At 36.8% G+C, this 10,913-nt stretch overlaps 1 protein-coding gene and 2 long non-coding RNA genes across 3 annotated transcripts; 2 read left to right on the forward strand and 1 right to left on the reverse strand.

Moving 5' to 3' along the window:
- Window positions 1–1,762: 1,762 nt before the first annotated feature.
- On the forward strand, window positions 1,763–2,152 carry LOC127637126 (uncharacterized). Its single transcript, XR_007969668.1, has 3 exons — window positions 1,763–1,911; window positions 2,002–2,051; window positions 2,126–2,152. It is a non-coding gene; the product is annotated as an uncharacterized LOC127637126 (long non-coding RNA).
- A 16-nt stretch (window positions 2,153–2,168) lies between these two features.
- LOC127637127 (uncharacterized) lies at window positions 2,169–2,552 on the forward strand. Its single transcript, XR_007969669.1, has 3 exons — window positions 2,169–2,203; window positions 2,303–2,344; window positions 2,431–2,552. It is a non-coding gene; the product is annotated as an uncharacterized LOC127637127 (long non-coding RNA).
- A 473-nt stretch (window positions 2,553–3,025) lies between these two features.
- LOC127636382 (putative nuclease HARBI1) lies at window positions 3,026–4,192 on the reverse strand. Its single transcript, XM_052116830.1, has 4 exons — window positions 3,760–4,192; window positions 3,564–3,679; window positions 3,367–3,478; window positions 3,026–3,288 (listed from the first exon to the last, which is right to left on the reverse strand). Exons 1-4 carry the CDS (start codon window positions 4,190–4,192, stop codon window positions 3,026–3,028), a joined length of 924 nt encoding a protein of 307 aa, XP_051972790.1.
- Window positions 4,193–10,913: the final 6,721 nt, after the last annotated feature.

The following is a 10,913-nucleotide window of genomic DNA, read 5'->3' on the forward strand; positions in this document are numbered from 1 at the left end:
GGACTCTGCTTAGGTTTTTCAATGGTTCTACACATGTGCCCACACAGATAGTGAGGAGATTTCTCAGAGGAAGGGTTCTCTCCAAAAAAGTTGAGAAGACCATGGCCAATGCAATTGAGAGTGTGAGGAAACTTTTTACAAATTACAAAGTAGCTGAGGATTTTCAAAAACATGTACAAGGTTTTGGCTGCCCAGCAAAAGAGAGAACAGCTGTGTTACAAAGAATGGCTATTGAACGTTTCCTTGGTGTCACATTTCAATCAGGTTTATTCTAGAAACAGTTAATTTCTAAAAGTGTTTTTTACCATTCTTATAACAACAGCTCACAAAAAGAAACAGCTCAGTTGTGCAATTGGAAGATGGAACCCTCTGAAAATTACGAGTCTTGTGGCTTTTAAATCTGATACCTCACATATCTCATGTGTTTTAGACAAGGAGCTTGCAAAAACTGGAAATGACCTTTGCAAAGATGTTGAACTTAATATATCCTCGACATATGTGACTGAAGTGCATGACACAAACAATGTATTTACTATCCATCCTTCCTTACTCACTCAAAAAAAAGAAAATGTTCAAAAGAAAACATTTATGTTATTAAAATGCCAAACAATATTGAAAGGGACTAATAATATTTCTTGGCATACAGACTGATATTCAAGTGCATATGTACTACTGAATTGTCATTTCTTTTTATTGTTTTGTAAGAATTGCAATGACATGTTACTGTGGCAGCGAGGAGGGCGGGGCCGGGTCGTGATGCTGCACACCTGACCCCTAATTAGGCTAATCAAGCACTTGGAGAGGGATAAAGGCAGCTCTCTCTCTAAACTGCTGCTTCCGGTTGCCTTTATCCCTCTGGAGGGCTTGATTAGCCTGGGAGCTATTGCACAAAAGTAGAATTAAGAAAGCCAGGATAACAGAACAGTCACGGCTTGACCTAGTTTAATCAGTGCATCCTGGCTTAATCCGTTGCACGTTTGCTGAGCCAGGATGAGAACGCGCGGATATGTCAAGCCAGGTGTATATAGTTTGGATAAATGCACGTTCACGGCATTCTTAAAAAGACCACGAAATCGATCACAGAATCACCGATGCAAAAATGGACAAAACCCGTGCGGCATACTTTTCGCCTAATGAGCAACAGCTTCTTATGGAAACGTATGAAGAAGTGAAACATATAATATGTAAAAAAGGCAATACAGCTGCTGTAATAAAACAAAGAGAGAATGCCTGGCAAACAATAGCGGACCGATTGAATGCGTAAGTAGTCCAAATAACCAGTGCTCCACTGAAACCCTCATAATTACAATTCAAGGAGTTACTTGTCATTTTCAAAAATAATTGTACTTTGCCTTAAATGTGACCAGTGGACATGCATTTAACATGAAGAATAATTGCAAACACTTACCCACTATGTGCATCTATTTGATCTATTTAGTTTCTTTTATGTCTATAATCTGTTTAATCTTTTTACTCTTATCTATTTGTATGTAGGTTTTGTTTCTAATTGATTTGATGTAATCTATAATCAGATAATTTGCTCTATTTTTATCCATCTAATCTATTTTCTCATTTGTATCTATCTATTCCTCTTAAAGAACAAACATGTCTGGCCAAAAAAGAACTTGGCAGCAAGTAAAGATTAAATACAAGAATATTTTGCAGGCTGGTAAGTTACTTGTTTGCGGAGAACATAGGTGACATGTTTGCTGACATTTTTTTTGTCTGTGCTGATTTTAGCAATAAAAAAAGTCATATTTGGTACGGGGGGTGGCCCTCCAACCCAAGACTTCACCACAGCAGAGGAGCTGGCCCTGGACTTAAATAAAGGGAAGCCAGTGATTGAAGGGATCCAGGGAGGGACAGCCACTGACTCTGGCCCAGCAAGGGATACTGGCCTCTTCATACAAGGTACATTATTGCCATACTACTGCACATGGAAAATTTTGAAATCCAATATATTTTGCTATGTGGACTGTGTGACTTTGCCTTACCTTGCAGTGGCTGGCAACACCCTTACACTTTTGGAGCCACCAGACTATGATTCGCCGGTGAGTACTCTTTATTAAATCATAGGCTTTGCATGTCCTGTCAAAAATATCAATACAAGTATTGAATATGGCAGAGGGAAGCCACATCTACAGCAGTGGAGTACACTTCTGCTGATGATGAGACCGTGTCGCTGGACTCCAGAAGGCTCGAGGTATCATGTCAATTTTGTGGAAATGGACACATTTTTTTAAGTTCATAATAGATAAGAAGTCAGGGAAGTGATACTAATAGAAAATATCATTTGTTACAGGATCCTGACACTGGGCAGCCTGATAAGCAGCCTGGTAACATAGTGAGTATTGCCTAAAGTAAATTTACATTATGCAAAAATTCTGCTATGCTAATGAAAAGGTGTTTACAGAATTCACAAACTGTCAGATATCTCTACACAACGCATCTTAAGAGACAGATCGAGCTGTCAGAAGTCAAGATTGATGTGAACAAAAGAAAGCTGCAGGACATGGACCTTGAGATGCAAATTAAACGCAAGACACTGAGGAAACTACAACTGGAAATCCAGAAACTAGAAAGAGAAGTGACTTCAGTTCATACTGTAACCATGACTGTAACACAATGTATTAATCATCATCATTTTTTTCTCTCCAAAGCTCCAAGCTGATAAGTAATAACAGCAAAATAATAAAAGAAAAATATTCCAAAACCATTGTGGTCTTGTAACTTTTTTTTTTTTATGAATGTCAAGTACACTTTATAGTTATTGATCCAGTGAAGTGGAACTAGAATTTGGGAAGATAACCACAGTGTGTGCTACCGATGCCAAATAAAATGCATGTACACATGAAAAAGTTATATAGCCTACATTATCCTTTATTAAGGGATGGGCTAAATCAAAACTAAATTAACTGAAATAATTTGCAATGTATTGTTCTCTAACAAGTCTACCATTTCTGTTATCTGGGAATATGGCAGCATTGTCCCAATCAACATCCAAAGCAACTCTGGGAGCCCTTTCTTATCTTAGGCTGGCAATATTGTGCAGCACTGTGCAGGCAACAGTCACATCACATGCTCGGTCTGGGGAGACCCTCAGGTGGTGCAGGCACTGAAATCGTGATTTCAGGAGGCTGAAGGTCATTTCAATTCGAGCCCTGGTTTTGGCATGGGCATAGTTGTAAGCTTGCTGTGCTGGGGTTTGGGGGGTCTGTAAGGGGAGAGTCATCAGAAATGTCTCACAGGCATAGCCTTTGTCCCCCAGCAGCACACCAGAGAACTCACCTGCGAATACGAAACATAATTCTTACAAGTACTGTACTCTTGATGTTCAAGGTGCTTAAAAGAAAGGGGGTGGCTTACCTAGAGAGAGTCTCTGGTAAATTCTACTGGCCCGAAAGATTCTGGAGTCATGGACTGAGCCAGGCCACTTTGCCTCTAAATTTGTGATAAGGCAGTCAGCATCACAGATCATCTGTAAAAATATATATAATGCCTATTAAGGTCATTTAATGCACAGAATAATTATGTAGCTGATAGTAACCATAACTCATTCTTACCTGAACATTGACACTGTGGAAGGATTTCCTGTTAACATAATCTCCCTCATGTGCCCCTGAGGGGCATTGGATACGAATATGGGTGCAATCCACTGTACCAATTACAATAGGAAAAGCTGTAACACAAAATAATGAGTGTCATACTGTGACTGTGCTAATGTAACATTTTGTAGTAATCTGTTATTATTCGTGTTACCTGCAATCTTGTAGAACTCCTCCTTGATATGGATGAATCTTCTGTGACCAGGGAAGGTGATAAATATGTGCACAAGAGATTTCAATGCCAGACTTACATTTCTTATTGTGCGGCAAATAGTGGCTTTATTGAGGTTTTCTGCATCACCGACAGAATACAGAAACATGCCACTTGCAAAGAATCGCAGTGCTACGCAGACCATCTGTGGGACAGTGAGAGCATGGCTCCGTGCTGTCCTGTGCTGTATGTTTGGACCCAGCAGCCTACACAAATATCTGATGCCATCACCTGAGAATCTGTACCTCTCAGTCAGATATTCGTCTGAAAAGGCCATTGGGTCTGCCCTATCTCGGAAGACTCTTTCATGCCTGAATGCTCGTCTGAGTATTAAAACTTCCTCATCAACTGCATCATCCAACAAAGGGCAAGCCATTGTGAATAGGAAACACACAAATCTTTAGTCTATATATACTACATATTGACCTCGTTAAGGACTTAATTGAAACCACATTTGCAACTTCATGAGCCATTTCTTATTATCTCATCAACTGCAATAAAATATAATATATTGATATTTTTTCTCATTCAGCAGTACATTTCTACTCTATACTTGCATATATAGATATACATAGTCTATATTCTGTTTCTCATATTATAGTTCTTTTGCACTGTGTTGGCATTCATTGTGGACAGCAAAGTAATAATTGCTCAGGAAAATCTGCTTTCCTCACTGGGTGTATGACAATAAACGCTTTAAATCTCGAATAATATATATATTCATCAAACCTCTGACAGTGAAATGAACAGCAGTTTTCAATAATAACTAAAATAACAGTACGCATACTTAGATGAATGACAGTATATCTAGTATTTTAATGCAGGACCATGAAGTGACTAAAACACATTAATATCTAGTAGGATTTAGGGTGGAACTAGCCGATAAATCACTTGGATTAATTTTAGCCTGGTTGTTAGCCTGCTCTGGAGCAGGCTAGCTACAAAGTTTAAATCTCCATAGTAACTTAATATAGATTAATTTAGCCTCCCTTCATGCAACCGAGTCAGGGCTAAATTCAGCCAGGATAACTGGAAAATCCCAGCTTAATCCCTTATCTTGCTTTTGTGCAATACCCCTCTGATTGGGTGCTGGGTGTGCAGCATCACGACTCTGTCCTCCTCCTTTCCACAGTTACTAAAATTGTTTTCCTGATTTTCTATATCCATGTTCACATTGCATGAAAGGAGAGTGATACTTGGTCAAGCTAAAAAATGCAAAAATAAAAAGTGTAGTCCTTTTGTTTGTCTACTCTAGTGTATTGATCCTGTATGAAGAATATACTGCACATGTAAACTCATATCAATGTTATGCAAAAGTGTGCATGGTGCATTTAAAAATGATAAAATTATGTTTCAAAGAAGATCATTTTTATTTGAATCTTCTAGTAGTACATATGATAAACAGTTCTATATGATAAAACAGACAAAGAAAAATATTGTTCTGTTAATGAAAACAGTATTTTGAAACAGAAATCTAAAATATTCTAAAATATTAATTGTTCTCAGAACAATAATAACATGATGTAATTTTATGTGTGTGTGAGGGTGTGTGTGTGTGTGTTTAGAAAAAAATTGTCAAATTACTTTTAACTAAACACAGTCTTATTTTAAAGCACACTGTAATTCAACTTAATGTATATTTTCCCTAAATGCATTTGTAAAAGCAACACTACTTACAACACAAGGTTTCCCTAAGTGCATTTGAAGAAAACAAGAAATCAGTACATTTTCACAACTTTATTAATGCGGAAACAATTACTGAGCACACCTTTAAGGGATCATTTACTGACCCTCATGCCAAACCAACATGCCTTTCTTTCCTTCTTTCTTTTATGGAACACAAAAGGAGTAATTTTGCAGAATGTTCTGGCCAATCTTAAACATAAAAAAATACTTTAAAATTACAAAGGACTGGTCCGTCGAGTTAAAAATTGACAAAATATTACCATAAAAGTAGTTTATATGACTCAAGTGCTATTCTCAAGTTATAGCTTTGAGTGAGGAACACCCTGCAATCGAAATAGTTATTTGCCGAAAATCTCACACTCTGGAATAGCTTTAAAATCTCATTTGTGTTTGCGCACATTCAAATGTAGCACCAAAACCAGGGTTGTAATTTGTAACATATTTCGTTATATTACTCAAGGTCAGTAATACTTTGGATTACTTCTTCAGCACTGGTAGGTTTGTTCACTTGTTTTGACAATAAAACTAAAAAGTGTTGTTTCTCAAATAAGACAAATCTAATTGATCTTGTTTTAAGGATTTATAGATATTTTTACAGGAAAACAATACAAAAATTATTATCAAGAATACGATTTTTGCCCTAATATCAAATGTCTTACTAGAAAAAAAAAAAAAAGAGTATGATCTAATGTGAATTTTCTTGATGATCGTGCCTGGTAACATGCATGTAAAATGGCTAGAAATAGCATTTTAGCTTAGTGTAAAACTGACAATTTACACAAGGTTTATTTCTATTTCTTCTGCACCAAACTTACTTCAAACTTACTTATCCGTATGCTCGTATGAATGTAACAAATCATAAGAAAGTGTTTCCCCGCTGTTCAAATGCTTTTTGGATTACATCATTTATATGTATAAATGTTTTCCATCTGAAAGCATTAAATAAAATTAAATGCAACAAATGACAATAAAATGCAATGTAATCTCTTCAGTAATCTTTTTGAATGTTACTGTATTCTAATTACCAATTATTTAAATTGTAACTTTAGTGGAATACAATTACTTATATTTTGTATTTTAAATACGTAATCCCGTTACATGTATTCCGTTACGCCCCAAGCCTGGCCAAGACGGTGTCAATCCTGGCGTAACTGGTTGGAACAACCTGTGTACTATATATAGAGTCTTGAAGCAATATGAGACTTAGTGAAAACCAATGACATTTGATGTAAATTATGTCAAACCTAATGCATTTTGACTTGACGTATTATTTGAATAAACAGAAAACAGATTTAAGAACTACATGGATTTTCAGCAAATAACGATTTAAAATTTTGTCTGCCACTCACACAAAGTGATTGTATAGCTTCAAAAGACTTAAAATATAATGCATGAGCTGTATGGACTACTTTAGTAGTGTTTTTTTTGTTGTCATTTTTGGAGCTCTGCAGCCCCATCCCCATTCATTTTCATTGTACAGAAAAGAACTGCTGAGACATTCTGCAAACTTACTCAATTTGTGTTCTTCAGAAATCAAATGGGTTTGGAAGGGCACGAGGGTGATTAACAATGAGAAATAAATAAATAAAAAATAATTATTATATGAAACATCCCTTTAAACACTGCTAATCAAATTCAACAGCAGCATTTCTCCTGAGGGGGTGCTGTTTCACAGACCTTTCGAGTGCTCCAATTCTCAGATCTTTCCCTCTCACGCACGTTCTCTTCCCCCTTTTTCCACTGTCTTCAACCTCGTCATCTCCCTTGCTCTGTGGCTAATTCCCTTTTTCTCACAATATTACTTGAATGACAGTTATAAGCCTCTTAGGATCTCTTCCTGCGAATGGTGGGGATTCTTTCTCAAAGGGGAGAAGAGGGAGATTCACTCAGTGGACATGTTCACCTCATTTCCTATTCTGTCTATTCTTTTCTCTCTCATATCCTCTCTCCCTCTCTCTCATGCTCTCGTCCATCAATTTGCAGTTTAATTGGTATAACAAATATAAGGGGATTTATCAGTGTGAAGGCCCAGGTCAATACTATAGATTCGCTGCAAAGTCTGGATGGAGCTCGAACACTGAAGGCATTGCAGAAAAAAAGGGGGGCAGGACCCATTACAGGGCTGAATGGAGAACAGCTTTATGAACAGCAATGTACATTGTTAGTAAACATATGCAGTTTTAAATATTTAGGGCCTGTCTAAATTATGCATATGCCTTATTTACGGTAGCTTATTTATGTTTGTATCATGCACTTGAAATAACCCATAACTCAAACGGTTTGGATGGCATTCTCATTTGATTGGAAAAAAAAATCTGTGTTGTGTTTTTCCATGAAAGAAAGACTCTTTTTAAATGTATAGACCTTTTCTAAGAACAAACTTTTTCCACTATTTTTGACCATTTTTTTTTTTTTTGTAAATATGACATGTTCTACTAAGTTTGAAAATCAAAAAGCACAAATACATTTTGTCTTCATTTTGAATATCTATTGTTGTATAATATCTATTAATATTTTGATTTAATCATTTAAAACAATCCTTTTTTTGTGAAAGTTTTGGTTTGAAAGTGTTAATCCTTAATAAATAAATGTCATCTAGTTTGACTTAAGTGTGCAGATATTTTTTGGGCCACTGTATGTATATAGAGTAAATTCTGGTAAATTAAGCCACTCCAATAAAATAAAGAAATGACATGAGTGAACCAAAATACATTTTCAAATCTCTTTTCCTGCAACAAGAATAAACCTGAGGCTCTGAGATGCCAGCAAACAGAACCCACAATCAGCACATTTATGCATTATGAATCCTAATGCATAGACACACATATTCACTGAGACTGATCAAACGCATAACCAAAAAGAAACCAGATAAGAGAAATCTTGTTAATGGATTTCAATCCAAGCTGTGAAACCCTGTAAGGCTCTCTCCTTTCAAACATACAAACAAATATAAAGACTCACACGTATGTGGAAGTCCATGTTAATTGTATTCCTGATGCTTTGATTCTACATGTTTAAGGGATATTTTATAAGTCCCTTAAAGGGTTAATTCACTCAAAAATGAAAACTATCCCATAATTTACTCACCCTCAAGCCATCCAAGGTATATATTACTCTTCTTTCAGCCAAACACAATTGGAGTTATACTAAACAATATCCTTGCTCTTCCAACCTTTATAATGGGAGTGAATGGTACCTTAGATTTTGAAGCCCAAAAAAGCACATACATCCATCAAAATTAATCCATACGGCTCCAGGGGGTTAATAAAGGCCTTCTGAAGCGATGAGTTTGTGTAAGAAAAATATCCATATTATAACTTTATAAACTATAAGCACTGGGTTCCGATAACGGCCGTCCGTGCGTTCACAAGAGAGTTGAGTTCCGGCTTATGACGTAGGTGTAGCGTAAGCGTCGGTGAGAAGCGTCGAACGCGGAAGCGCAGAGGACAGAGCAAAACAAAATGCCGGTCAAGAATTCGAAGACAACAACAAGGATTTGTAATGAAAAATGTTGGAGGATTACGTTATATGAGAAGAGGAGTTTGAATTTTTTGTTTGAACTGGAGTGCACCAACCAGGAACTCCGGGAGATGGAGGAGGTTGCAGCAGCGGCACAAACAAAAGAATCTGGTAGACGGTATAATTTGGTATAATTTAAATGAATAAAAAACAACTGAATACTGTTCACAAGACTCTAGAATGCAATTTAAAGGGTTAAATTATGCCGCACCGAGTCGAGTAAACAGCATGCTGTCAATTTCAAAAGCGCTCCTACAGGTGCAACTCCAACAAAAGTGCCTTTGGTAAAGAATCTCTAAGTTTTGTCATTGAAACATGATTGGTTGGAAAGAGTAGAGTCTCTAGTTTTGTATGACATGCCGCTTTAAAATTTTAATTTTTCGCACGTCAGCGCCCTGATAAACCTGATGTCCACATATGCGGAAACTTGCACTGCATTTCCTCAAAAGAAGAAAAAAACATATTGATTAAACTGCAAATGCTTATAAAAAAGATTATTAAACTACAAAAGGCTGCAATTTAATAATAAATATATAGTCTGTATGTGTCTCGCACTAAAAATGTAATTAGCATTCTGCTCACTGTCAACTGCTACAAAAAGAGTATGCAATGCCCATGATGGAGTTTTCCGTGTATGAGTCAAGGATCTCTAAAAGGAAAAAGGAGCACTGTGTCTTTATGTCAGTTCAACACTGGCTCCACACATTCAAAAGCACTCACATTTGAAGCCTGCAGCACATGCAAACTATATATTTTTCTCATTAAATCACAGCCTTTGCGTTTTTTTTCAAATCACACTGACTGAATGTTTATGAAATGTCTATTGTATGTCTGATGGTATCGTTTTTTGGTATCGGTGAATTTTTATGAGCAAGTACATGAGCGCTGTATCTGATTTCGATATCAGTATCGCTATTGGGACATCCCTAGTATCTAATCACATGAACTGATCATAATTAAAAAAAAGCCTTGTCTGTCTGGTAAACAACTACTATGGGTTAGATACAAGTGCTTTTGTAGCTCACTGGTAGAGCATGACAAGAACAAAACAATGGTTGTGGGTTTAATTCTCAAAGAATACAACATTGTCACACAGGAAATCGAAATGTTGCTTCCAGAAATTAATCTATCCTAAAACCAACCCCATTCAGCTGAATTTCGACAAGCACTATCCCCCATCAGGAATAGGGTTAATACAATATGAATTCTTGTTGACTGTATTGCATCGCATATAACTACTAATACAGCTTTATATTGGCACTACTATGTGGACTTTTCACCCAGAAACTGGCAACGTGCCTATACATTTAACAACACTATCAGCTACAGCCACTGGGGGCAGTGATTCAAAATTCGGTGAGCACAGACCGATTTCAGCATAAAACTTTCGACCTACTGATGCTGAATTCACAGTTTGAACAGACTGGATATATATAGCTATCCTAAATGCATAGATATATTAAACTGGCACAGAAAATTAGTCTTATGGGTTGGATTTTTAAAAGTTTGCATATAAGTAAAGGGTTAGTGGATAAAACCACCCAGGGCACTCTAGCAAAGGGGTAGATTTGGGTAGAATATGTCAACATAATCTGAGCTTGGACAGACAGTGGGGCCTTTCTAATGGACTGGTAGGAGACAGAATGTCTTTATTATAATAATATTTTAATTTGGTGCCTCAGCCACTGGTCAGAGTATGGAGTCAACTGCATTTTCACAACATTTTCATCCAGCAATTAATTATCACATTCAGTATGTACACACGCACACACACACACACACACAAAGGTACTCAAAGTAAGCAGTGTCTTTTTCCTCTCATTTCCTGATTAGTGTCTCTAAGGCTTGTCATTCTCTCCCACCTCAGTGGCTGCGGCATAAAAAGAGGGAAT

Source organism: Xyrauchen texanus, chromosome 44 (genome assembly GCF_025860055.1).
Source record: "Xyrauchen texanus isolate HMW12.3.18 chromosome 44, RBS_HiC_50CHRs, whole genome shotgun sequence".
NCBI lineage: Eukaryota > Metazoa > Chordata > Actinopteri > Cypriniformes > Catostomidae > Xyrauchen > Xyrauchen texanus.